Source organism: Hylobates moloch, unplaced genomic scaffold, assembly GCF_009828535.3.
Source record: "Hylobates moloch isolate HMO894 unplaced genomic scaffold, HMol_V3 SCAFFOLD_3, whole genome shotgun sequence".
NCBI lineage: Eukaryota > Metazoa > Chordata > Mammalia > Primates > Hylobatidae > Hylobates > Hylobates moloch.
Window position 1 is genome coordinate 33,798,379 of NW_026652278.1, and position 27,185 is coordinate 33,825,563.

The 27,185-nt window shown below is 44.3% G+C and overlaps 1 protein-coding gene across 3 annotated transcripts in view; it reads left to right on the forward strand.

Moving 5' to 3' along the window:
* The window catches only part of DNMBP (dynamin binding protein), a 129,702-nt gene that overhangs the window by 84,337 nt on the left and 18,180 nt on the right, over positions 1-27,185 (forward strand). For all 3 annotated transcript variants that reach the window (XM_032180471.2, XM_058436107.1, XM_032180476.2), the window contains 6 exons: positions 16,929-17,122; positions 17,975-18,074; positions 23,156-23,303; positions 24,057-24,074; positions 24,528-24,727; positions 26,403-26,533. In XM_032180471.2, coding sequence (XP_032036362.1) covers positions 16,929-17,122; positions 17,975-18,074; positions 23,156-23,303; positions 24,057-24,074; positions 24,528-24,727; positions 26,403-26,533 — 791 coding nt within the window. The remainder of the gene's footprint in view (positions 1-16,928; positions 17,123-17,974; positions 18,075-23,155; positions 23,304-24,056; positions 24,075-24,527; positions 24,728-26,402; positions 26,534-27,185) is intronic.

The following is a 27,185-nucleotide window of genomic DNA, read 5'->3' on the forward strand; positions in this document are numbered from 1 at the left end:
TGTAATACTTTGTGTATGTGTATGTGTATAGACATAAATGTATTATGTAAATGTGAGTCACAGCCTAAAGTGTGGGTCAGGCCGGGCGTGGTGGCTCACGCCTGAAATACCAGCACTTTGGGAGACCGAGGCGGGCAGATCACTTGAGGTCAGGAGTTTGAGACCAGCCTTGCCAACATGGTGAAACCCCCTGTGTACAAAAATACAAAAATTACCTGGGCGTGGTGGTGGGTGCCTGTAGTCCCAGCTACTCCGGAGGCTGAGGCAGGAGAATCGTCTGAACCCAGGAGGTGGAGGTTGCAGTGAGCTGAGATTGTGCCACTGCACTCCAGCCTGGGCGACAGAGTGAAACTGTGTCTCAAAAAAATAAAATAAAAAATAAAGTGTGGGTCACAGTAAAAAATGTTTGAAAAACACTTAAATACAACCCATTTATTTTATAAATGAAGAGATAGAGCTCAGAGAAATTGAAATGTGTTTTCAAGGTAACTGGGTCAAGGATTAGGGCAGGAATAGAATCTGGCTCTCTTAACACCTAGACCACTGCTTTTCCAACATTACCACCTTTGAAGGCAGAAGCACAGCCGTAGATTGAGTCTGCAAAGATGAATTTAGAAGATCAGAAAAGTGTTAGGTATTCTCTGCAGAGTTCACAGAAAAAAAAGTGTTAGGAAAGTCAGAGGGAGGCTGCCAACAGAGGGTGCAACTATATTATAGACAGCAGAGGTGCAGAGGTGCAAGAGAGGATATGGACTCGGGAAAGACCTTTGCATTTGGTAGGTTGGTAGAGGGTAGGAGCAGGGGCACAGAGCATATGACAGGGAGTTTAGGAGGGCAGTGGTGATAAGGATGTGAAAGCAGTCCCTTAAAAGTTGGGACAATAATTGCTGTGGAGCAGGAAAATCTTCTGTTTTGTTTGTCTCCCAAGATAAGAAAAACCTGCATTGATTTGAAGGCACTTTTGCCAAGTAGTACGCAGACAGCTCAAAGTTTTTAGGACTCTGGTATTCAAGATTTCTTTTCATTGCAAACATGTGAACATGATATCTGTTCCAACAGTCTGTATTCAAGCTTATTATTAATATACCAGCACATAGATCCCATATCTCCTTTAATTGCAGTCCACCAGGTGTTTATTAACTAATGTCTGTACTTGGCATTGTACCAAGCATTGGAGGTATTCAGAGAAGGCAACTCTATTCTTAAACACCTGCCATGCAGGAGCTTGCAGATCAGTTGAAGAGACAAAATACAAAAGAAGTATATAGCATAGACGGTAAATGCTATGGACAGTTGGAAGGTAGACCAGGTTTTTTGTTTCGTTGTTTTGTTTTTTGTTTTTTTGTTTTTTTTTTTTGAGACGGAGTCTCGCTCTGTCACCTGGGCTGGAGTGCAGTGGTATGATCTCAGTTCACTGCAAGCTCTGCTTCCTGGGTCCACGCCATTCTCCTGCCTTAGCTTCCCGAGTAGCTGGGACTACAGGTGCCCGCCACCACGGCCGGCTAATTTTTTTTTTGTATTTTTAGTAGAGACGGGGTTTCACCATGTTAGCCAGGATGGTCTCGATCTCCTGACCTCGTGATCCACCCGCCTCGGCCTCCTAAAGTACTGGGATTACAGACGTGAGCCACCGCCACCGTGCCCAGCCTGGAGTCTTACTCTGTTGCCCAGGCTGGAGTGCAGTGGCATGATCTCAGCTCACTGCAACCTCTGCCTCCCAGGTTCAAGTGATTCTCCTGTCTCAGCCTCCCGAGTTGCTGGGATTACAGGTATGCACCACCACGCCTGGCTAATTTTTGTATTTTTTTGTAGGGATGGGGTTTCACCATGTTGGCCAGGCTGGTTTCAAACTCCTGGCTTCAGGTGATCCACCCACCTCGGCCCCCCAAAGTGCTGAGATTACAGGCGTGAGCCCCCACGCCCAGCCGAAAGACCAGTTTTTGCTTGAGCTATTAGGAAAGACTGTAGGGAAATGTTTGAACTTGGCTGAAACTTAAAGAAATAATGGAGTTGGGATAGGCAGAGAGAAGCAAGGAGAATAGTTCTGGTTGGGGAAACTATGAGAAAGACACAGGGTTGTGGTGACAAAGACATGGGGAAGGTGGTGAGGAACACGGTGGAGGAAAGAACTAGAGTACTGAAATCTTAGACGCCAGTAGGAGTTTGGATTGGAGCTCGAGGAAGAAATCAGAGCTGGGCCTGTATGGAGGTGAGCCACCTCCATAGATGTATCACTGAGATACAGCTCAGGTACAGAGGGAAGGAACAGCTGGGGAGAGGAGCAGGTGCCTGAGAACTGAGCCTCAGAGATGCCCACAGTTATAGTGCAGGAGGAGGGAGGCAGTAAGAGAGATGGGGCAAGAATATTGGAGGAGGTCAGGAAGACATCAGAATTTTATTATTATTATTTTTTTTTTGGAGACGGACTCTCACTCTTTTGACCAGGCTGCAGTGCAGTGGTGTGATCTCAGCACACTGCAGCCCCCCACTCTGGTGTTCAAGTTATTCTGCCTCAGCCTCCCGAGTAGCTGGGATTACAGGCATGTGCCACCACACCTGGCTAATTTTTGTATTTTTAGTAGAGACGGGATTTCACCATGTTGTCTAGGCTGGACTCAAACTCCTGACCTTGTGATCCGCCAACCTCGTGATCCGCCCACCTCGGCCTCCCAAAGTGCTGGGATTACAGGTGTGAGCCACCGCACCTGGCCCTAATTTTTGTATTTTTAGTAGAGGAGACAGGGTTTTGCCAAGTTGGCCAGGCTGGTGCTGAACTCCTGACCTCAGGTGATCTGCCCGACTCAGCCTCCCAAAGTGCTGGGATTACAGGAGATGTCAATGTCTGAAGCTGTTTGATATGCAACAAGATCCTCAAAGTGTCAAGAAAAAGAAGGAAAAAAATGTCTGAAGATAAATGGGGTAGTTAGGAGGCAAAGGAGAGGGAAAAAATAAATATGTGGAGGCAAGAGGAAATGAATGCAGGGCCATATTTCTTCAAGAGTTGGGAGATAACTGAAGCTTTCGAGTGAATTAGGCACTCCTCTTCCGAGATTAGAATGCTCCAATTTGGCCAACTCTCATCCAGCCTTGCTTCTTGGAATCATGAGCTGTATTCTCAAGAAGCTAGACAAACAAAATTAGCAGGGCATGGTGGTGCGTGCCTGTGGTCCCAGCAGTTCAGGAGGCTGAGGTGGTTAAGACTGCTTGAACCCAGGAAGTTGAGGCTGCAGTGAGCTATGATTGCACCACTGCACTCCAGCCTGGGCAAGAGAGGGAGACCTTTTTTTTTTTTAAGAAAAAAAACCCAAAAAAACAAAAAAAAGCAGCAGCTAGGTTATGTGTTTTCTTCCCAAGCCATTACCTATATTATTTTTACATAACATTCCAGAAAACAATGAAGGAATGTTGGTCTGGGGAGACCCCAGGCCTCTGTAAAAGCAAGAGGTATCAAGGAAAGGCAAGATATTGAGTTAGGATGGGAAGATACACTCTTCTAGGGTATCTTCTTTCATATGGACCTGAGGGTGTTAAGGGGTACAGTGGGAAAGGGGAGTGAATCAAAGCAACTAACTTACAATATCATGGCATGCTCAGGTGGGACCTCAGATCTCTGACTCACTCGCCCTGATACCACAGTTTTCCAATTTGATATTTCCTGAGAAACCAGGAAGTGCCCGTGGCTGTACATAAATACCAGGCCAACAGGCTACAGGGGTGTGACAGTGCTGGTAGTCATATTTGGGAAGAAGATCCATGTTTGTATTCATAGCTGCACAGCAGACCTGATTCCACAGTGTCAAGACACCCCTTTCTTCCCATCATAAACTGAAAGGAAACAAATCAATGAAATACATTGCATTTCATTGAATCTAAAACATCACAATCATAGCAGAGTGATGCTTAGGGCACTCTGCTAAGTAATACTAGTTGCTGTTTTTTTTTTTTTTTTTTTTTTTGATGGAATCTCGCTCTGTTGCCCAGGCTGGAGTGCAGTGGCGTGATCTTGGCTCACTGCAGCCCCCCACCTCCCAGGTTCAAGCAATTCTCATGCTTCAGCCACCTGAGTAGCTGGGACTATAGGCATGTACCACCACACCCAGCTACGTTTTTGTATTTTTTTTTTTTTTTTTTTTTTTCAGTAGAGACAGAGTTTTGTCATGTTGGCCAGGCTGATCTCAATCTCCTGGCCTCAAGTGATCCACCTGCCTCGGCCTCCCAAAGTGCTGAGACTACAGGCATTGGCCACCACGCTTGGTCTCAATTGCTGCCATTTATTAAATGCCAGTTGCTATGCTAAGTACTGTAGGTTGAGTGCATACAGAGTACACAGGTCAGTCCAGTAGAGTCTAAGCTCCATGATAGCAGTGGATGAAGATGGTGTTTCCAGAATCTGACATAGTACTTGGCATATAATAGATGCTCAATAAATATTCTACTTTGGGTCCCAGAATGTGTATATCAGAAGTTAAATAGCAAGGGTTATTACCTGTTGCCGAAGAGGTGAATTTCGAGGAAAGAGCAATCCAAGGACTAGAGAAAGTGTCATGGAGAAGCTGGGACTTGAGCTTTAAATGACAGCAGGTGAGCAGAAAGGATGGAAAAGGCCCAGAGACAAGCTAGGCTTGTCTTGTTCAAGGAATAATAAGGAAACAGACCATTAAACTTTGTTGTTACAGGTTTCATAATAGTGGCAGGTGCCCAGTTCTCTGGGCTCACTGAGAGGAAATGACTAACTGGATGATTAGAAAGAGGCCTCCCATAGTAAGTGATGTTCCTTGCGGAACTGGTTAGAGGTTAGTGTGCTCATACCCAACTGAGAGGAGTAAATGAAGTAAAAGAGTGGGAAGTCAGCTGGGCACGTTGGCTCACACCTGTAATCCTAGCACTTTGGGAGGCTGAAGCAGGAAGATTCCTGGAGCTCACTAGTTGGAGCCCAGCCTGAGCAACATAGTGAGACCCCATCTCTACAAAAGATAAAAAAAAATAACTGGGCGTAGTGGCTTGCGCCTGTGGTTCCAGCTACTTGGGAGGATTGCGTGAGCCCAGGAGGTTGAGTCTGCAGTGAGCTTTGAGTGTGCCGCTGCATTCTAGCCTGGGCAACAGCGAGACTCTGTCTCAAAAACAAAACAAAAAAGACTGAGAAGTCAAGTCAGAGTTCAGAGCTGAAAGTGACAAAGAGGCCCAACCCCTTTGTTACACACACAGAAGCAACAGCCCAGAAAGGTTGTATAACATGTCCAAGGTCACACAGGTAGGAGGGAGGCAGGGTGAGGCCTTCTGAATTATTCTCTGGGTTCTTTATTCACCACACCTGCTACTCTCCCAAGATCTAGGAGCAGCTCCACATATATCCCCAAAAGTCGAAGCCCGGGAAGAGACAGGGGAATGAAGTGACTTTACCCACCCATATCCTAGGTTTAATCAGATTTTACCATCAAAATATTGGAAATATAGGGCTGGGCGCAGTGGCTCACACCTATAATCCCAGCACTTTGGGAGGCCGAGGCGAGTGGATCACCTGAGGTTAGGATTTCAAGGCCACCATTGTGACCAACATGGAGAAACCCCCTCTCTACTAAAAATACAAAATTAGCCAGGCGTGGTGGCACATGCCTGTAATCCCAGCTACTCGGGAGGCTGAGGCAGGAGAATTGCTTGAACCCAGGAGGTGGAGGTTGCGGTGAGGCGAGATCGCACCATTGCACTCCAGCCTGGGCAATAAGAGCAAAACTCTGTCTCAAAAAAAAAAAAAAATGGAAATATAGTAATCCTTATTTTGAGAGATTAGGTTCACCCTTTTAAATAAATAAAACCTAAACACTTACTACCTTAGTTTATTCTATTTTGTCTTATTCTTTTGTTTCATGAATTTATATCTTGTGTGTTAGACTAGATTCATTCACTCAAATGGAACTAACTTTAAAGACCATCTAGTTTAATTCCACTTGTTTTGCTAATCCTGAAGTTCCAACAGATGAAACTTCTTGACTGAAACTACAGAGTGCTTTAGAGGACATTTCAGCTTTCCATATCCTTGCCCCAGCTCCCAGATGGAGTCTCCCTCTGTCACCCAAGCCGTAGTGCCGTGGCACCATCTTGGCTCACTGTAGCCTCCGCTTCCCAGGTTCAAGCGATTCTCCTGCCTCAGCCTCCCAAGTAGCTGGTGGCGTGTGCCACCACACCCGGCTAATTCTTGTATTTTTAGTAAAGACGGGGTTTTACCATGTTGGCCAGGCTGGTCTCAAACTCCTTACCTCAGGTGATCAACCTGCCTTGGCCTCCCAAAGTGCTGGGATTACAGGCGTGAGTCACAGCACCCAGCCTATAATTAAAACTTTAAACGATTATAATTTAGATCAACTGATTTTTGGGGGGGAAGGTGGGATAGTTGTAAAAGATATATAAAATGTTATGAGAGCAAGTGGAAGGAATAAAAGTAAACTGCCTAATTAATATAAACTGAAGAAAGTGATTTTATAGAGTAGGATAGAAAAATAGAGGGTTATGTAGTTGAGCAAATTTTGAACCATCACTGTAGTGTTAATGGAAATATAATGCAGGAAATGGCCATGCTTTTATGGATAAGACACAAAATCCAGAACAGGCCTTGACGTTTAATGGAGAGCACTGGCTTGGGAGGCTAGTTTTGAATATGCTGCTTTATGAGCTGTTTGGTCGTAAACAAGTCATTTCATTCCTCTTTGCCTGTTTCCTCATTTGTAAAACGTGAGCAGTATTACCTTGCCTCAAGAGCCTTGGTAAAATAGAAATCGGATTGTGTGTGTATGTGTGTAGAAAATAGAGCTTTTCATGTAAAGTTTTATTGACTGACATTATAAAAATGTGCTTATTAAACAGTGACAACTTTAATTTTACAAAAATTATCTTTGCCCTGTTGATTATTTTACTTATGCTGCCTAAAGATTAAAAAATAATAATCCCACAGTTTTAAGCTTATCAGCATACCATGCTAGGATTTATGTGTATTTGGTGAGTGTTCAGAAATGGTGTTTGAGTTACTCCTAGTATTAAACTCACTATCCTGCAGCATAAGAAGTTGCAGACCATGGTGAAACCTTGTCTCTACTAAAAGAACGAAAATTAGCTGGGCGTGGTGGCGGATGCCTGTAATTCCCAGCTACTCGGGAGGCTAAGGCAGGAGAATTGTTTGAACCTGGGAGGCGGAGGTTGCAGTGAGCCCAGATTGTGCCACTGCACTCTAGCCTGGGCGACAGTGAGACTCCTTTTCAAAAAAAAAAAGAAGTTGCAGACTCCTGTAATTTGGGCACTTGATCCTCATTTGTTGTCCTGTTTGCCTAGATTGGGACCTGGATATGAAAAGGGGAAAGGGAGGCTTTGAGCTAGGTCTCCGAGGTGGAGTTTCTCCCAGCAGGGATTTTGCTTCAGACTACTTGCCAAAATAGACCGGCATTACAGAGCGAAAGCCACCAGGAACGTTTTTCCTCTTGCTGTTGAGATTTAGGACCTAACTGTAATAGATTTAAAGTTTGGTGATCCAGGAAGTCTGCTATGAGCCCTGCAGCTCTGGAAGTTTTACACAGAGCAGGATAAAATTTCTCCAAATAGAAGTAAAGTAGGTGCTAGAGGAAAAGCAATGGGGGTTGGGTGGGCTGGCCAGAGTGTTATGGTAACACGGAAAACCAGGGTTTGTGATTCCTCCAGGCAGGGCTGGGGAGGAGATGAGCACGTGTACAGACAAATCGCCTCCTCTCAGGGTTTGCTGCAGAAAGACTGCTTCTAGATGCATTGCTAGGCAGGCAGTTGTGTTTTTGCTTTCTTTTTTGCATATTATTTCAACAATGTTTTCCTTTCTTTTTTTTTTTTTGAGACAGAGTCTTACTCCGTTGCTCTCAGGCTGGAGTGCAGTGGCGCCATCTTGGCTCAATGCAACCTCCGCTTCCTGGGTTTAAGGGATTCTCCTGCCTCAGCCTCCCGAGTAGCTGGGACTACACTACAGGTGGGCACCACTGCGCCCAGCTAATTTTTGTATTTTTTTTTAGAGATGGGGTTTCACCATGTTGGCCAGGCTGGTCTCGAACTCCTGACCTCGTGATCCACCCGCCTCGGCCTCCCAAAGTGCTGGGATTGCAAGCGTGAGCCACCGCGCCCGGCCCCTATTTTCTTCATCCATTTAAAGGGATTGATAGGTCAGGAAAGAAACCTCAGATTATTAAAAGGTGAAGAACGTTTGAAATGGACTAACGGTAATTGGGGGCTGACTGTTAGAACATTCTCGTTTTACAGCAAATGTTCTTTTTTCTACTTTATTATTCTTTGTCATAGCAATATTATATATTCATCGTAGAAATACTAGAAATGGGGCCGGGCGCAGTGGCTCACGCTTGTAAACCCAGCACTTTGGGAGGCCGAGGCGGGCGGATCACGAGGTCAGGAGATTGAGACCATGGTGAAACCCCGTCTCTACTAAAAATACAAAAAAATTAGCCTGGCGTGGTGGCGGGCGCCTGTAGTCCCAGCTACTCGGAGAGGCTGAGGCAGGAGAATGGCGTGAACCCGGGAGGCGGAGCTTGCAGTGAGCCGAGATTGTGCCACTGCACTCCAGCCTGGGCGACAGAGCGAGACTCTGTCTCTAAAAAAAAAAAAAAAAAAAAAAAGAAATACTAGAAATGGGAGTAAGTGAAAAGAAAGGAAAAACTCGGTTTCTGTCACCTTTAACACTTTTTTCAAATATGTGCGTTTAAAATATTTTTCCCTTTTTAACAAAACTACAATTCTTTCATAAACTTTTTTCAGCAATTCACGTTAGATGTCATCCAGGCCGGAGTACATTGACACAATCTCAGCTCACTGCAACCTCCATCTCCCAGGTTCAGGTGATTCTCCTGTCTCAGCCTCTGGAGTAGCTGGTATTATAGGCGTGTGCCACCACAACCAACTAATTTTTGTATTTTTAGTAGAGACGGGTTTTCGCCATGTTAGCCAGGCTGGTCTTGAACTCCTGACCTCAGGTGATCCACTGCCTTGGCCTCCCAAAGTTCTGGAATTATAGGTGTGAGCCACTGCACCCGGCCTTATAAGAGTATTTTATTAAATGGACATGCCATAGTTTATTTACCTGGGCCCTTTTGCTTTTTTGGTTTTTTATTGAGACAGAGTCTGACTCTGTTGCCAAGGCTGGAGTACAGTGGTGTGATCTCGCTCACTGCAGCCTCGGCCTCCTGGATTTAAGCAATTCTTCTGCCTCAGCCTCCTGAGTAGCTGGGACTACAGGCACACTCCACTGCTCTCTACCCAGACCCTTTTGAGGAAATTTTAGTTTTTTCTGTTTAGGTTGCTTCTAAGCTTTTTAAAACATTGACCATCCCTGTATGAACATATTTGTGCCCTTGTCCAATTATTTAGTAGAATAAATTCCTAAAAGTAGGCTTCTGGGCTATCAGGTTTGATTTTTTTTTAAGTAGATAAAGTATTGAGGTTTGATTTTTTTTTTTTAGGTAGAAAAAGTATTAAAGTTTTAATTTACTCCCCTATCCCTCTTTGCCCTCAATTTTAACTTTTAAAATGAAAGGACTTGATAAAATTGGCCTTTTCCTTCCATTTCACATGATTTCTGCCATAAATTACCTGGAATACTGTTGCATATTTGCTGTGTGTGACACAACTAGGTTAGATTCTGTCTGAGGGATTTACTTATGTATTCTTTTATTTTGAGACAGAGTCTCGTTCTGTTGCCCAGGCTGGAGGTGCAGCCTCCGCCTCCCAGGTTCCAGCGATTCTCCTGCCTCAGCCTCCTGGGTAGCTGGGATTACAGGCACACGCCACCATGCCCAACTAATCTTTGTAATGTTAGTAGAGACAGAGTTTCACCATGTTGGCCAGGCTGGTCTCGAACTCCTCACCTCAGGTGATCCACCTGCCTTGGCTTCCCAAAGTGCTAGGATTACAGGCATGAGCCACTGCGCCCAGCCTGTCTAAGGGATTTATAATTTATGTTATATTGGGTGGCGTTTTGTAAATGCAATCATATTAATATGTGCAAATATGCTTAAATGTATCATTGTTCACAGTCTTATTGTGGGCAAATTGTGGCTCTAAATATCAGGTTAAATTGTGCTCTAGAATTGCACCACTTTGTTATTAGCTACCAGATGGCTACCAAAACCCAAAAGTGGAATTCCAGGTTAGAATGCATATGGTTTGCCTGCCTGGGAAAAAACTGGAGACAGAATAGCTATTGGTCAAGAGCATAGACTCTGGAGCCAAGGTAGGTTCAGATCTCAGCTCTTCTACTTACTGGGGCAGTTACTTAATTTTTCTTCCTTCCTCATCAGTAAAATGGGGACAATAATAGGGAGTTATAAAGCTAAATTAATATTTGTAAAATACCTAGAACAGTGCATGACACACGTAGTGCCATATAAATATTTGTTTTCGTTTCTTTTTGACACAGGGTCTCACTCTGTTGTCCAGGCTGCTGTGCAGTGGAGCTATCACAGCTCACTGCAACCTCAACCTCGCAGGCTCAGGTGATCCTCCCACTTCAGCCTTTGGAGTAGCTGGGACTACAGGCAGGTGCTACCACGCCCAGCTAATTTTGTTTGTTGTTTGTTTTGTAGAGACTGAGGGTCTCACTATGTTGCCCAGGCTGGTCTCGAACTCCTGGTTTCAAGTGATCCTCCTGCCTCTGTCTCCCAAAATGCTGGAATTACAGTCATGAGCCACTGTGCTCAGCCAGTATGACTTTTGTTTTTTTTTTTAATTATTTTGTTCCTGTGAGGTTAAAAAGTATCAGTTAAGCTTGAGTCCCCATTGATCTCAACTTCTACCCCAAATCCTAGTTCCTTTCCTGAGACAAACTCTGGGATGAATTTCATGTGTTTTCCTTCCAGACCTTTTTCTGTACACTTACATAATTTTTTATATATATATATATATGTATATGTGTGTGTGTGTGTATATATATATAATTTTTTTTTTTTTTTTTTTTTTGAGACAGAGTTTCACACTTGTTGCCCAGGCTGGAGTGCAATGGCGTGATCTCGGCTCACTGCAGCCTCTACCTCCCGGGTTCAAGCAATTTTCCTGCCTCAGCCTCCCAAGTAGCTGGGATTACAAGTGTGTGCCACCACATCAGGCTAATTTTTTTGTATTATTAGTAGAGATGGGGTTTCACCATGTTGACCAGGCTGGTCTTAAACTCCTGAGCTCAGGTGATCCGCCCATCTCGGCCTCCCAAGGTACTGGGATACAGGCCTCACGTGAGCCACCACGCCCAGCCTATATGTTTATATAGAAATATGTATGGGTTTTTGCAGATTTTCCTTTCTTTCGTCTCTTTTCCCTGTTCTCCATTTTCTTACAAAATTGTGCATTTTCTTAAAAAATTGTGGCATATTGTTGTGTGCCTTTCTTCTCCCTGGTTCATTTAAGTGTAAATGTTTGGAAGATGGGAGCGGGACTCCCAGTTCCTGTGAATCACTCCTGCCATCCCTGTTCTTTCTGTCCTGGGACCACCCAACTGAAATCTGCTCTGTGATGGCTTTAGGGTTCATTGCCTAAAGGAGGGGGAGGTTTGGGGTCCCTTGGCTAAGCTCTGGGTGAAAGACTACAGAAAGAGGCCCAGGGGCAGACTAAACAGGCAACTGCTGCCCACTTTACAGTTTTGTCTCATCACAAGAGACGGCTGGGCCTTTGGAATTCTTTCCTCAAAAGGGCATTCCCCATTTCCCACGCAAAGCAACAACAAAAAGGCTTAGCATGGGGAAGAAAAGGAAGAGGTAATCTTAGATTCAAACTCCAGAGGTGGAATTTCGAGGGTTTTAGGACTAGGAAAGGAAACCAAATAGAAAGGAAAGTGTTGATCCAGGTACTGCTGGGCCCGCTGGTGCACTTCTCAGTCCAGTACGCTTAGGGTTCCAGCTCCATCCTTTAGGACGAGCCCTGCTGTGATAGCCCGGGTGACTTGCGCGATTCATATGTAAATGTGGGGAGCCTGGGGGAAATGCCTACCCTATTCAAAGGAGTTTAGGGGGTTGTGGAGCATTCCAGAGCTCTGGGAAGATTCTGCCCTGCCTGCTTACCCTCAGGCCCACACCTCCACACACAGCCAACTCTGGGCACTGCAGGTAGGTCCTGGGGTATGGGAGCCAGCACAGAAGGAAGTGGAACAGGCAGCCTCTTCGTCACTGCTCAAGGGCACCTGGGATCTGGCCGGGAGCTCAAAAATTTCCCCATTAAAGATAGAGCCAGCTTTCTGAGGCAAGGGAAGTGTGCATGGCTCTGCTCTTTAACTCTGAAGTGTGTGTGATGGAGTTGTGGGAAGCCGTGGGCTAATGCCTCCCTTCCTTCGAACTTTAGGAAGTGAGCCTGGTGATAATGTACTAACCAGAAAGCGTTGGGGGTGTCTTGAGAAGGAATGGAATCAGGACTTGGGGTTGGGGGTAAGCCGCAATCACTGAAGGAACCCCACAACTAATTGTTTTATCACAGGAAGTAAATTTGTGCAACAGTCCCAGCTCATTTAACACCTGCAGGGCTATCCTAGGAAGAAAATAAGAGCTCGTCTGCACATTTTATTGTTCCATAGAAAAGTGGAATTTTAGAGTCTGCACAGGGCACTTCTCTGCTTGGTACATTTTACCAAGTGCATTTACCATCTATCAGGTGCAGATGGCATATTCGGGCCCATTGTGGGAAAAGGACTAACGTTTGTTGCGTTATTACCTTGTTTAACTCCCTCAACTACTCTGCAAAGCAAGTATTATTATCCGCATTTTATAGATTGGGAAATTGAGGCCAGGAGATAAAAGTGGACATTTCCAGGGCTCCCCAGCTACATAGTGGGGAAGTGCAAGATTCAAAGCTTCTTTTTCCACCACAGCTGGCTGAGGGTGAAGGCCGCCTTCTCCCGCTTTGTTGTCCGGGATACTAAAAATTTAATTTTTTTTAGAGACGGGTGTCCCACTATATTGCCCAGGCTGGTCTTGAACTCCTGGGCTCCAGCAGTCCTCCCACCTCAGACTCCCAAAGCGCTAGGATTACAGGCATGAGCCACCATGCGTGGCCCAGATACTAAAATTTTAGAGCAGATATTTTTATTAGAATATATGTGGCATAAAGGAAAAAGTTTTTATATTTACAGTCATTTCAAGCCAGACTTTAAAATTTGACTTAATCTTTGAAAACTCTGAGTGTTAATAAATGTTTGTGGCACCTGAAGGTCACCTGTGTCTTCAGAAATACCTTGGGTTGCCAGGAGCAGTGACACAGGCCTGTAGTCCCAGCTACTTGGGAGGCTGAGGTGGGAGGATCGCTTGAGAGCCCCAGGAGTTTGAAACCAGTCTGGGTAACAGCCCCCTCCTTTAAAGAGAGAGGAAGAGAAAGAGGAGGGAAAGAAACACCTAGGGTTTTATTAAAATTGCGGATACCCCGGTCCCACCCAGATTTGCTGAATCTGAATCCCAGGGATGGCGTCCAGGAAACTGCAATTTAGTGAAAACATCCCAGATGGGTTTTTAATCACACCAAAATGTTTGCAGTTTTAAAGGCTGCTCAAGAGTTTATAAACCCCATTTTCGGGGGGTGGGGGCACAGGGGAAGGCATGCTGGTAGTTTAAAAGAATTGTTACTGTTTTTCTCCGTTTTAAAGAAATAAAAATCTAATACATAGGCTGGCTGGCTTCTGATTGATGAGTAAGTGCTTGCTGGTACTTTGTGTTTTCAACTACTATAATTAGTAGAATTTTGATTCTCAGGAGAGTACACAGTGGTTTCCAGGGAGTTTTTAAGATTTGAAGCAAATAAGTCCCTGATCTTTTCTCATTGAGATTCCAGGCCAGGGAAACCAAATGGTGCAGGATTAAGTGCACAGGATTTGGATTTAAATATATTTAGGTTCTAAATCCACAACTGCCATTTACTCACTATATAACCTCAGACAAGTTTGTCAGCCTCTCCAAGCCTGGATTTTCTTACCTATTAAATGGGAGTAATAATACCTACTTAAAAACTCTGATGGGAGTATTAAATGAGTTCAGGGATATAATCTGTAAAGTCACTGGCATGTGATAGGAATTCAGTAAATGTTCTCCCTCTCCAGAGCTTTTTAGACTTGTATTTAAAATGAGTTTCTATTCTCAACTTGGCACTAATGAGACCATATTTGGGATTGAAAGTCTGTTGCTTTGAGATCACAAAGAAAATTTAAAACAAGGCTATTAGAAATAAATTTTACATGTAACACAATGAATTTAGAATCATAATCAAACACTGATGAAATGAGGGTTATGCTTCAAGTTTTGCCATTCATTCTACCAAAAAGTTCAAGAAAGAGCTTTTTCTGTTATGTCTTAAGTTTTATTTTGAATAATATCAAATATACAGAAAATTGCAGTAGTACAATGAAACTCCTGTATACATTTTATACAAATTCACCCATATTTAACATTTTGCTGTTTTTAGCTCGTTCTCTCAATCCCCACTCTCCACATGCAGTTTTTTTTTTAATGAACTAAGAGTACATTGCATATATTGTGCCCCTTAGTAAGCTTCAGTGTGTATTTTGTATGAACATGGATTTTTTTTTTTGAGATGGAGTCTTGCTCTGTTTTCCCAGGCTGGAGTGCAGTGGTGCAATCTCGGCTCACTGCAACCGCTGCCTTAGCCTCCTGAATAGCTGGAATTACAGGCAAAATACAAATTTTTGTATTTTTAGTAGAGATGGGGTTTCACCATGTTGGTCAGGCTGGTCTCGAACTTCTGACCTCAGGTGATCTGTCCGCCTCAGCCTCAGCCTCAGCCTCCCAAAGTGCGGGGATTACAGATGTGAGCCACTGCACCTGGCCGGATTTTTTTTTTTTACTCAGGCTGGAGTGCAGTGGCATAATCTCAGCTTACTGCAACCTCTGCCACCCAGGCCCAAGCCATCCTCCCACCTCAGCCTCCTGAGTAGCTGGGACTATAGGTGTGTGCCAGTCCATGCCCTGCTAATTTTTGTATTTTTTGTAGAGATGAGGTTTCACCATGTTGCCCAGGCTGGTCTTGAACTCCAAGCTCAAGTGATCTACCCACCTCGGCCTCCCAAAGTGCTGAGATTATAGGCATGAGCCACCACACTTGGCCTAAAATGGTGATTTGCTGACTCCATTATTTCTTCTTTTATCAGCTGACATTCTACTACAACAAAGAGCTTTCTCTTCTCCCCCATTTATTTATGTACTTATATATTATCAATATGAACTTACAGATTCTTATTTTATTCAGTGGAATAATCCATTGTTGTGCTTTTTCATTTATACTCAAATTGTGCCAGATTGGCCAGTGGCAGCCCCTTCAAGCTGGCCTCTGTGCCCTTTGACCTATCCCTACCATGTTGTTGAGTACTTCTTCACTTTCTGCCACATTTCAGGCTCAGCTATACCTTCTCTGCCCCAGCCCTGGAATTAGCCATTTCTCCAAAGAACCCTGCCTCCTTTTAGTGGAGAATGGCATCTAGAAACCAGAATTTGGGTTGTATTCTAAAACACTGAAATTACTTTTTTTTTTGAGACAGGGTCTTTCTCTGTCACCCAGTCTGGAGTGCAATAATGGCACTATCTCGTGTCGCTGCAACCTCTGCCTCCTGGGTTCAAGTGATTCTCATGCCTCAGCCTCCCAAGTAGCTGGGATCACAGGTGTGTGCCACTATGCTTAGCATTTTTGTATTTTTATTTAGTAGAGATGGGAGCTCGCCATGTTGGCCAGGCTGGTCTTGAACTCCTGACCTCAAGTGATCCACCAGCCTTGGCCTCCCAAAGTGCTGGGATCATGGGCGTGAGCCACTGCACCCGTCCCAGAATTCCTAACTTCTGAGAGAAAGCAGTGTGGAAAAGTTTTTGGAGAATAAAATCTGTTGTGAAGGCCGACTTTCCATAAGTAGTTTGAACACTTGTGTTTTTGCTTCTTAAATCTGGGTTAAAATATTCCTGTAATTGTACTCAGACTTACTAGTATATTTACATACCAAATTTGTAGTTGTTTAATTGGATCGTAAAGAATTTGATAGACTAAGCAGAGGCTGATTGTTTCACTGCTGTTCTTTTCCATTGTTTATTACCGTGTTTAATGCTCATTTCAGGTGAACAAATGCTGTTCCATGTTTATAAATAACTCTCTCATCCTATGTATCTAAGTAATAGTCAGATAATTATAAAAGCTAATGACAGGATACATATTTGTTTTTTAGAATAATGCAGTTTAGTTCATAGAGATTCTTATACTTGAAAATACTATTGATAAGCTTCATGTTTATAGTAAGTTTGTATCTACTAGGACATTTGAGGTAACAAAACCTGCTTGTGAGTTTTGGTTAAGGTTTTCATAGGGAAAATCTAAACAATTTTTTTTTTTTACCTATTTCATTATATGCTAATGTTGACCTACCATTACAGTGACTAGAAAATGATAGGTCCTGTAATTATCCAGATCTCAGATGAATAATTTATTTTTTATTTTACCCTTAGTTGGCATTGTTCTGTGTTCCCCATAATATTCTGTTTAATGTGCTACATCTGTATTTTGAACTTCCAGCTTGTTATTTCTGGTGCTTTGATCATGGACCATGTTTTATATCTGATTAAGTGAAAGCAAGTCTTTATAAGGTCAGACCCCTCTAACCTCTTTTGCAAGGAGCTTGTAGACATGCTTTGTTCACTCAAAGTGGGCTAGCTACTTCTTTTCAGGACACATTCTCAAAATGGTATTGCACAGGTTGGAGTTCTCTCTGCAGTGATGGCTTTCTAAGCGCTTCAGCTGTCCCTGTTTACAACTGACATGTGCGATCTGATTTCCTGAGGGTTGACAGTAGTGAGACCTTTGGTTCTCAAGGAAGGGGTTCTGTTTGCCTCAAACTGTGGAAGGGTGCTGCTTTTACACCCAGAGCTGCTAACCAGTTCTCTTTTCCCTTCTAGAAATGACGCTCCTCTCCTCCCAGTCTTCATCACTGGTGGCCCCTTCTGGGTCTGTGTCCACCGAAAATCCAGAGCAGAGGATGCTAGAGAAGAGAGCCAAGGTCATAGAAGAACTTCTTCAGACAGAAAGAGACTACATTCGGGATCTGGAAATGTGTATTGAGCGGATCATGGTACCCCTGCAGCAGGCACAGGTGGGAACTGGGAGACAGAGTTAGTTTGACCTTGAATATGGTCCTCCAGGCCAGAGCATTAGGATATAGGAGCTTTCACCACAGATTTATTGGATTTGAAATAGAAACTGTGACTGTGAGTGCTGCTGCTCTTAATCAAGGGCCTCAACATACGTGTGTCATCAGCTAAGCCTTCAGCATCCTTTCACTTGTCAAGTCTACTGTTAACCTACCAGACACTGCAGTCACTCCCAGGACACTTCCTGTTTCTGTGGCTCCTGAAAACAGTTCCAGGGAGTCTGAATCATGGCCCTGCTGGAAGGCTGAGTGATGATGTAACAAAGCCTGGGGGTGAGCAGTTACATGACTCTAGTACCTGTTCATATAGAGTTTATCCAGGAAACCCTTACGAACATGTGAGTAAGCTAGGAACTTTTCTAGATGCTGGAGGTAGTAAGAAAAGGGTGACAATGTCCCAGTATTTATAGTCCTTATTGCTTGTAACTTGACTAGCTGGGCTGGGCTTGGGTTTACACCCTTGGAGCATTCACTCCCAAGTACTTCTGCAGCAGGTAGGCAGTGCTACGGGATGTTGGTTGCGGGTGAGAATTTGTATCCCAGTGGATTTGTAGACCAAATTGGTTCCATTATTACTAAAGCGCTGGTGGAGGTGGCAGAGAATAGTTGGATCAAGGACAAAGGATGACACTAAAGATAATGTTGGGTATTTCTAGTCTGGAAACTTCGTGAAAGTGAGTGAAGAAAGTGACCTTGAGCAATTTTTCTACAATTCTTGAAGAGCTGTTCCTAAGATGATTGAAATGCCATTAAGCTCATTTCTGTGCATCTTTATGTTTTGTTTCCTTTTCTCAGGTACCAAACTTTGATTTTGAGGGACTTTTTGGAAATATGCAGATGGTGATTAAGGTCTCGAAGCAATTATTGGCTGCTCTGGAAATCAGCGATACTGTAGGTATGAGCTCCTGTGTTGTTTCAGAAGCAGCTTTTTAAAAAAAAACTTCATGGGCAGGAGGAAGGGGCCTTCCTGATACTGAGTAACTATGCTGCCGGGAAGATACAGGTGTAGGTACTTAGTCCAGAGGTTACTTGTCCTTTGCTTTCCTTCTGTCTCAGCCTACTTTGGGGTAATATAGGATGTTAGCAATAGAAGTAGTTTTGGATGTCATACAGTACAACGTTTTCTCCACACTAATGGTTGCAGCCCATTACTGGGTCATGAGATCAACTTACTTTTCAATAAAATATCAGAATGCGGCCAGGCACAGTGGCTCACACCTGTAATCCCAGCACTTTGGGAGGCCATGGCAAGAGGATCACCTGAGGTCAGGAGTTTGAGATCAGCCTGGCCAACATGGTGAAACCCTGTCTCTACTGAAAATAGAGCTGGGCGTGGTCATGGGCTCCTGTAATCCCAGCTACTTGGGAGACCAAGGTGAGAGGATTGCTTGAGTCTAGGAAGTTGAGGCTGTAGTGAGCTGAAATCGTGCCACGAGCCACTACACGACCGCCTGGGATACAGAGCAAGACTTGGTCTCAAGGAAAAAAAAAAATATATCAGAATGCACTGTAAGTTTAACTAACAATTTTTGAAACTTACCTGTTTCTTTGACACAGGATTTTTACACTGTCGCCCAGGTTGGAGTGCAGTGGTGTGAATTCAGCTCACTGCAGCCTCAACCTCCCAGCCTCAAGTCATCCTCCCTACCTTGGTCCCCCATGTAGCTGGGAATACAGGCATGTGCCATCATGCCCAGCTAATTTTTGTAATTTTTTTTTTGTAGAGATGGAGTTTTGCCATATTGCCCAGGCTGGTTTCAAACTCCTGGGCTCAAGCGATCCACCCACCTCGGCCTCCCACAGTGCTGGGTTTACAGGTGTGAGCCACCACATCTGGCTGAAACTTTTATTTTCATTTCACATATATGTGTACTGAGTCATAATTTAAAATACATTTATGTAGGACATTGTCAAAATATTTTTAAAACATTCATCTAGTTCTTATAAACAAGGGATCTTATTGATTATCCATTGCTATTTAACAATTGCACCGAAACTTAGCAGCTGAAAACATTAAACATGTATTACCTCGCTGCTTCTGTAGGTCAGGAGTCTGGAGGTGGCTCCGCTGGGTGGTTTTGGCCTAGGGTCTCATGAGGTTGGAGTCAGTTGTTGGCCTGGACTGCCGTCATCTGGGGCTCAGGGATCTGCTTCCAGGAAAGCTCACTCAGCTCTTCAGGCCTCAGTTTCTTGCCACATGAGCCTCTCCCTGGGCTTTCCTCATGACGTGGCATGAATCATGAGTCACCTAGAGTGACCTGTGAGAGAGCGAGAGACAGAAGGAGAGAGAGCATGCAGGAGCAAGCACGCCTGAGACAGGAGCCACAGAGTCTTCTATAACCTGATCTTGAACATGACACAGCATCACTTCTGTCATATTCTGTGGGTCATACAGACCAGCCCTGGCACAGTGTGGGAGGGGACATCCTATCATTTTGCTGCTTTATTGGAATCCTAATTACAAGAGGCTACCCCAGTTCTAGCCATGACACTATACACAACAGCATCCAGCAGAAGGAAGGAGTGACCCCTGTGTCATTTTAAGAGTTTGCAAACCTTTTCCAGAGCTCCCTGATCAGATACCTTATTTCTCGTTGGCCAGAAGTGGGTGACATGCATGCAGCTAAACTGATGGCTAGAAAGGGGAATGGGTCATGACGCTGGCTTACGCTAGATGGAATTTACCTGACTCACCTGGGAGAAAAATGGACACAGGAACAAAATCAGGCTTCTGCCCCCTGAAGGGAGGAGGAAACAGCTCTGGGATGTTGTAGCATGGTTCGTTGTTCATGTTTCTGGCCAGGTGCAGTGGCTCATGTCTGTAATTTCAGTAGTTTGGGAGGCCAAGGCAGGAGGATTGCTTGAGGCCAGGAGTTCAGGCCCAGCCTGGGCAACATAGTGAGACCTCGTTTCTACAAAAAACAAACAAAAATTACCCAGGTGTGGTAGCACATACCTGTAGTCCCAGGTACTTGAGAGACTGAGGCAGGAGGATTGCTTGAGCCCAGGTGTTGAAGGCTGCAGTGGGCAATGGTCACGACACTGCACTCCAGTCTAGGATATGGAGTGAGACCTTGTCTCAAAACAATTTTTTTTTTTAGACAGAATCTCGCTCTGTGCCCAGGCTGGAGTGCAGTGGCACGACCTCTGCTCACTACAACCTTTGCCTCCTGGGTTCAAACGATTCTCCTGCCTCAGTCTCCCGAGTAGCTGGGATTACAGGCACCTGCCACCATGCCCGGCTCATTTTTGTATTTTTAGTAGAGATGGGGTTTTGCCATGTTGGCCAGGCTGGTCTCAAACTCCTGACCTCAGGGGATCCACCCACCTTGGCCTCCCAAAGTGCTGGGATTACAGGCTTGAGCCACCACATCCGGCCAACAATTTTTTTTTTTTTTTTTAAAGGGAGGCAGCCGGATGCGGTGGTTCACACCAGTAATCCCAGCACTTTGGGAGGCTGAGACGGGCAGATCACCTGAGATCAGGAGTTTGAGATCATCCTGGCCAGCATGGTGTAACCCTGTCTCTACTAAAAATACAAAAATGAGCCAGGCGTGGTGGCGCATGCCTGTGATGCCAGCTACTCAGGAGACTGAGGCAGGAGAATCGCTTGAACTCAGGAGGCAGAGGTTGCAGTGAGCTGAGATCATGCCACTGCACTCCAGCCTGGGCGACACAGCGAGACTCCGTCTAAAAAAAAGAAAAAAGAAAAAAGGGAGGCTTCCAGTGAGAAAGGGCAGTGTGAGGTGATATGAAAAAAATTAAGTTTCTCTTACAGAAAGGAGTTATACATTAAGGAAAATAATTTAAATAGAAACTTTTTAGGCCAGGCGTGGTGACTCAACGCCCGTTATCCCAGCACTTTGGAAGGGCCGAGGCAGGTGGATCACTTGAGCCCAAGAGTTTGTGACCAGCCTGACCAATGTGCCGAAACCCTGTCTACCAAAAAATGCAAAAATTAGCAGGCGTGGTGGTGTCCCAGCTACTCAGGAGGCTGAGGTGGGAGGATCACTTGAGCCCAGGAGGTGGAGGGTGCAGTGAGCGAAGATTGTACCACCGCACTCCAGCCTGGGCAACCCAGGAGACCCTGTCTTAAAAAAAGAAAAAAAAAAAAGTTCTGCACAAGAACAGGGACTTCCATGGGACACAACAGTGAGAGAACAGAGGTGACTCCACAGAAGCAGCGATAGGCTCCCTGAGGGAGGGGTCGTGCCTGGACAACTGGTAGGGGTGGTTGGTTGTAGGGAAGCAGTAAATAGTACCATATTGGAGGGAGGAGAACAAGGATGAGAGCACTTTTTTGTGGAACACGGAGCTGAAGAAGGGAGCACCAAATACACTGAGAGGAGGAAAGAAGGGCAAGAGGAAGAGTCATCGTAGTAAGCCAGGGACCTGCACATTCAGGCCACAGCTCTGAAGGCAATTGTTCTGTGGAAGTTTGCTTAGAAACTGTTCCTGTGCCTAACTGGCTCTAGAAGAGGGGTCTGGGGATAGGGAAAAAAAATGACATCTTCATTTTTTTTTTTTACTAATTTTTAACTGAAATATAGCATTTATTTAAAGTATGAATGTAGGGAATAAACCACATAGTAGTAGCTGTGACTTTGTCACCAACAGAAGTCACATGTTTCTGTCACATTAGGTTGTTACAAATGTCTTGAAATTTCAGTAACCCTCAACCAGAGGCAGCCAATGTTACCAGTGTGTGTCACTCCTCAAGCTGTGACAGTATGGGGATTGTTAGACTCAGTGCTACATTTGGTTATTTAATACCTTATAAAGAAGTACATATGGCTGGGGCTCACACCTGTAATCCCAGCACTTTGGGAGGCCCAGGCAGGTGGATTGCTTGAGCCCAGGTGTTTGAGACCAGCCTGGCCAACATGGCAAAACCCTGTCTCTACTAAAATTACAAAAATTAACCGGTATGGCAGCACACATCTGTAGTCCCAGCTGCTCACGAGGCAGAGGTTGGAGGATCACTTGAGCCTGGGAAGTAGAGGTTGCAGTGAGCCAAGATCGTACCACTGCAGTAGAGCCTGGGCAACAGAGTGAGACCCTGCCTCAAAAATAATAAAGAAGTATATAGGTTACTATATCATAAGTTGGGGATTTATCATTATAGGTATTTTAATGTAATAGACTTTATCCAGTCTTATTTATGCACAAAAATGTTAGAAACTGCTGCTGTAGAAGAACTCTGTCTCTACAAAAATACAAAAATTAGCTGGGTATGGTGGTGTGTGCCTGTAATCCCAGCTACTTGGGAGGTTGAGGCAGAAGACTCACTTGAACCAGGGAGGCGGATGTTGCAGTGAGCTGAGATGTGCCATTGCACTCCAGCCCGGGCAACAAGAGACTCCGTCTCAGGAAAAAAAAAAATAAGAAAGTGAGGGGGTCCTTATGGGGTTCTCATTACATCCCTACATGGAGAACGCTCTCAGATGCCTGACTTGGCTCGACTGCAAAGGGACTGGAGGCTCTGTTTCAGAGGCCAGTTGCATGTGTGCGTGTGTGTGTGTGTGTGTGTTCTAAAACAAATACATGAGCCTGGGCAACATGGCAAAACCCCCTCTCTACCAAAAATACGAAAAATTAGCTGGGCATGGTGGCATGCACACGTGGTCCCAGCTACTAGGGACCGACCTGAGTCTGGGAGGTCGAGTCTGCAATGGGCTGAGATTGTGCCACTGCACTCCAGCCTGGGTGACAGAGTGAGAGACCCTGTCTCGAAAAAAAATAAAATAAAATGAATACATACATCCATGGATGACATGGCTTTCTAAATTTTCCTTTAAATGATTACAACTTTAAGCTGTTAGATGGAAGTTTCTTACTATTTGATGGATAGTCTTACTATCATTTCTTGTAATAGGTAGGATTTAGCTGGTACTAAAGTTTGGCTGTGTACCTTACGTTTAGTATACTGAGAAGAAAGTTTACTAAAAACACTGTATGTTTGTGTGTATTCCAAAGGACCTGTGTTTCTTGGTCACCGGGATGAGCTTGAGGGAACATACAAGGTTTATTGCCAGAATCATGATGAGGCCATTGCGCTGCTTGAAATCTACGAGAAGGATGAGAAGATCCAGAAGCATCTTCAAGACTCCTTGGCAGATCTGAAGTAGGAGTTTTGACCACTTAACTTCCATTACAGCTCTTTAGTTCTCTAAGTTATACCTGTGTATATGCCTGGACTTAATGATGATATCTATCTTATTTTAAACATAAGATATCCATGATATATATCATTTAAGTGGTTTCCTGATTGTATTTTTGTCCATGTTAGTAAGTTTTATCTGTATGGAGTATTAGGTTAGTATTATCAGGTTAAAAAGCAGCCAGGAGAGGATGGTTTGGTCCAGATAAACAAGAGCATAGGTGAGAAGACTAAATACAGGGGTTTTTTTTGAGACAGAGTCTCACTCTCACCCAGGCCAGAGTGCAGTGGTGTAGTCTCAGCTCATTGCCCAGGTCAGCATGCAGTGGCACAATCTTAGCTCACTGCAACCCCTGCCTCCTGGGTTCAGGCGATTCTCCCGCCTTAGGCTCCCAAGTAGCTGGAATTACAGGCGCACACCACCATACCTGGCTAATTTTTGTATTTTTAGTGGAGATGGGGTTTCACCATGTTGGCCAGCCTGGTCTCAAACTCCTGACCTGCCTCGTGATCCGCCTGCCTCGGTCTCCCAAAGTGCTGGGATTACGGGCGTGAGCCACCGTGCCTGGCCGGGGCTAACATTTTTTAGTAGACTAAATATGTTACCATAGACATTCATAATTTTTTGTCCCACATGATTTATGTTCTGAGAAGAATGTGAAACTCAAGATTCTCTAATAAGCTGTCTCTTTTCTTTTCATGCCCACTGCCTTGTAGGAGCCTATACAACGAATGGTAAGTTCCATTGCTGCTTGATGTATGCGCTCATTTCTTCTGTGGATTTTTCCTAACTCTTCAAACAACTATATTTTCTTCCTTTATAGACAAACCTAGAAGTAGACTCACCTTGCTGGGTTTTCTTTCATAGCACTTATCCCCAAGGGAACACTTTACTTATCTGTTTATTGCCTATCTTCTCCTACCAGGGTGGGGACTTTTGGGGTCACTATTAAATCCCCAGCACCTAGAACAGTACCTGGTGTTTATTAGATGAATACATGTTGAATGACTGAAATTGGAAAGTAGGGTAAAAGAACAGAGAGCAATATTTAGGAACAAATCCTGCCCATAGGCATACATTATTATTATGTTAAAAAAAAATTTTTTAAGATGGGGTCTCATGATGTTGCCCAGGCTGGGCGCTATATTATTGATAGCTTGCTAAAGTCTTTTTTCCTTCTCTTACAGGGGGTGCACAAATTATATTAACCTGGGCTCCTTCCTCATCAAACCAGTACAGAGAGTAATGCGTTACCCGCTGTTGCTAATGGAGTTGCTGAATTCCACCCCAGAATCCCACCCAGATAAAGTGCCTTTAACCAATGCAGTCCTTGCGGTCAAGGAAATCAACGTCAACATTAATGAATATAAACGGCGAAAGGACCTGGGTAAGAACAGCATAATTGCTAAAAAGGAGGTATGCCCTTTGAGAATGCTTTTCTTCTCAAAACAATTCATTACTTCACTAGAGTTGGACAAGGCAGGTGATAGGTATAATAGGGCTGTGATGAAGAAATGGTGGTAGAATTTGGGGGAAATATGATTTTTTTTTTTTTTTTTTGAGACAGAGTCTTGCTCTGTCCCCCAAGCTGGAGTGCAGTGGCGCTGTCTCAGCTCACTGCAACCCCCACCTCCCATGTTCAAGCAATTCTCCTGCTTCAGCCTCCCAAGTTGCTGGAATTACAGGCATGTGGCACCATGCCCAGCTAATTTTTGTATTTTTAGTAAAGACAGGGTTTCACCATGTTGGCCAAGCTGGTCTGGAACTCTCAGCCTCCCAAAGTGCTGTGATTACAGGCGTGAGCCACTGCACCCGGCCCAGGCAGAAGTAACGATAAAAGCACAAGTATGGTATATTGGAAATAAGGCATCTGTAATAAAATATATAGCAATAAGAGCCTTTCTCAAGAGATATGAAGACAGTGGAGACTGGGTGATGGGAAGTTTTATTCGAGCATGGGCAGTTTCCTCCTCACCTCATTTATGGAGCTCCTCTGGAGTCTATGCATAGACTTGTTTTTTCTAAGTGTCTAATTGGATGTCTTACTGCCTCTACTAAAGTTAGGACTTCTTGTCTTTTAGAAAACCCCAGTCTGCTCACCTTTCTTGTCCTGTCTTCACTGCCCATGCCCAGTGACCTCTCTGGGTTGAGTCCCTCACTTCCCCTCCTAAAACAGTCGGTTGCCCACCCACCCACTCCTTCATAACACTGAATCACCCATCAGGTCTCTTGAGGCCCTAACTTGAGCATTCAGTGAGTATATATAGCACAGTGACTGTGCTGAGCTCATTTATTATTCATATCCTCAAGATATCTGTAATACAGTGTAAGCTTTTTGTCTTTCCATTCTTCTCCACACTTTAAAGTTATCTAAAATCATTTCTCTGCCTTCTACTTCAACTGTGTCACCCTCATTAGGATGGGATGTTGACTGTGGCTTCTAAAGCTCTCTGGTCATCCAGCCCTTTCCCTTGGTTCAAATCTCCTAATGCGATGTAGTCTCCAACTTCTACAACCAGGTGTACCTTTTTGCTGCCTCCCAGTCTTCCCCTTGCCACCCTTCTACTTTTATCTCTACACTTTTCTATAGGTTGTGCCTAATGTTTAACATGGTAATTAAATTACTGCTGTATAACATTTTACTATGGGAGACGATTGGATATCAATATCTCATTTGTGTATGGCACCATTTAAGATGGCCTTACAAGTATTGCTTTCTGCATTTTATTGAAGAGGAAAATGAGACTCAAGGTAAAATGACTGATTTAACACCATACCTTAAGTGGCAGACCCAGGCATTGACTTCAGATTTCCTTAAGTTCTTTCCCTTAACACCCTCTGCTGTTTTCCTCCTTGTCTCTGACCCCTCTCCCGGCTGCCCATTGTCTCTCTGCTGTGCTTCAGATATTATGTCTGTCCATAAATCATTTATTTGGATTAATATTTTGTTATAAGCTCATTGAAGACAAGCACTAGCTCCCGTTCGGGTGTTCATGTCATTTTATGGCTCATTTTGTAGTATGTCCATGCTGAGGAAAGTGCTTTTCTGACTTACTCCCTAGTCCTCAAGTACCGTAAGGGTGATGAAGATAGCCTTATGGAGAAAATTTCCAAACTGAACATCCACTCCATCATCAAGAAATCCAACCGAGTTAGCAGTCACCTGAAGCATCTCACTGGCTTTGCTCCTCAGGTGAGATCCCCATCCTGGAAGGCTTAGTGCATCTTTGAAGCTTTTCAGGGCTCCGTGAGACAGCCTGCCTGGCGTGGTTCCCTTCCTCGGACGTCCTCTGGTTTTGCGAGCTGGTGGAGACAGGGCCCTCCAGCTGCTGGTTACAAAGGCAAATTAGAGGGTCAGATCAGTTGACATGTAATAACTATGGTAGTTTTCACCACCTCTAAGGAGCTTATAATTGATTCGGTGGGACAAAACTATAGTTGTAGACTTACTAAGCTAGCAAGAATTTAAGAGATCACCTAGTTGGATACATGATGTTACAAAGAAGGAAACGTTAAGTGTAAGAGATTGAATGGGTTGAAAAAGTTTATTGGCAATGCTGAAAGTTGACCTGAAGTCTCCAGACATCATTCTGCTATACTATATATACAAGGTACAATTCATGGAAAATATAAGCCAGAAAATAGTCCATTGCTAGGTTTTGTACTTTGTTCTCCAAATGCTGTAGTATTTTAGAAAAACAGGAGTTCAGTGAGAGCAAGAGTCATGTTGACCTGAGCCTTATAGGAAGGGGGCAGGCATGCCACAGGGAGGGAGAACTGCCAGGCAGGGGAACCTCATGAGGAACAGTCTTAGGATCAGCAGACATGGCAGTGCTGGGGTGAAG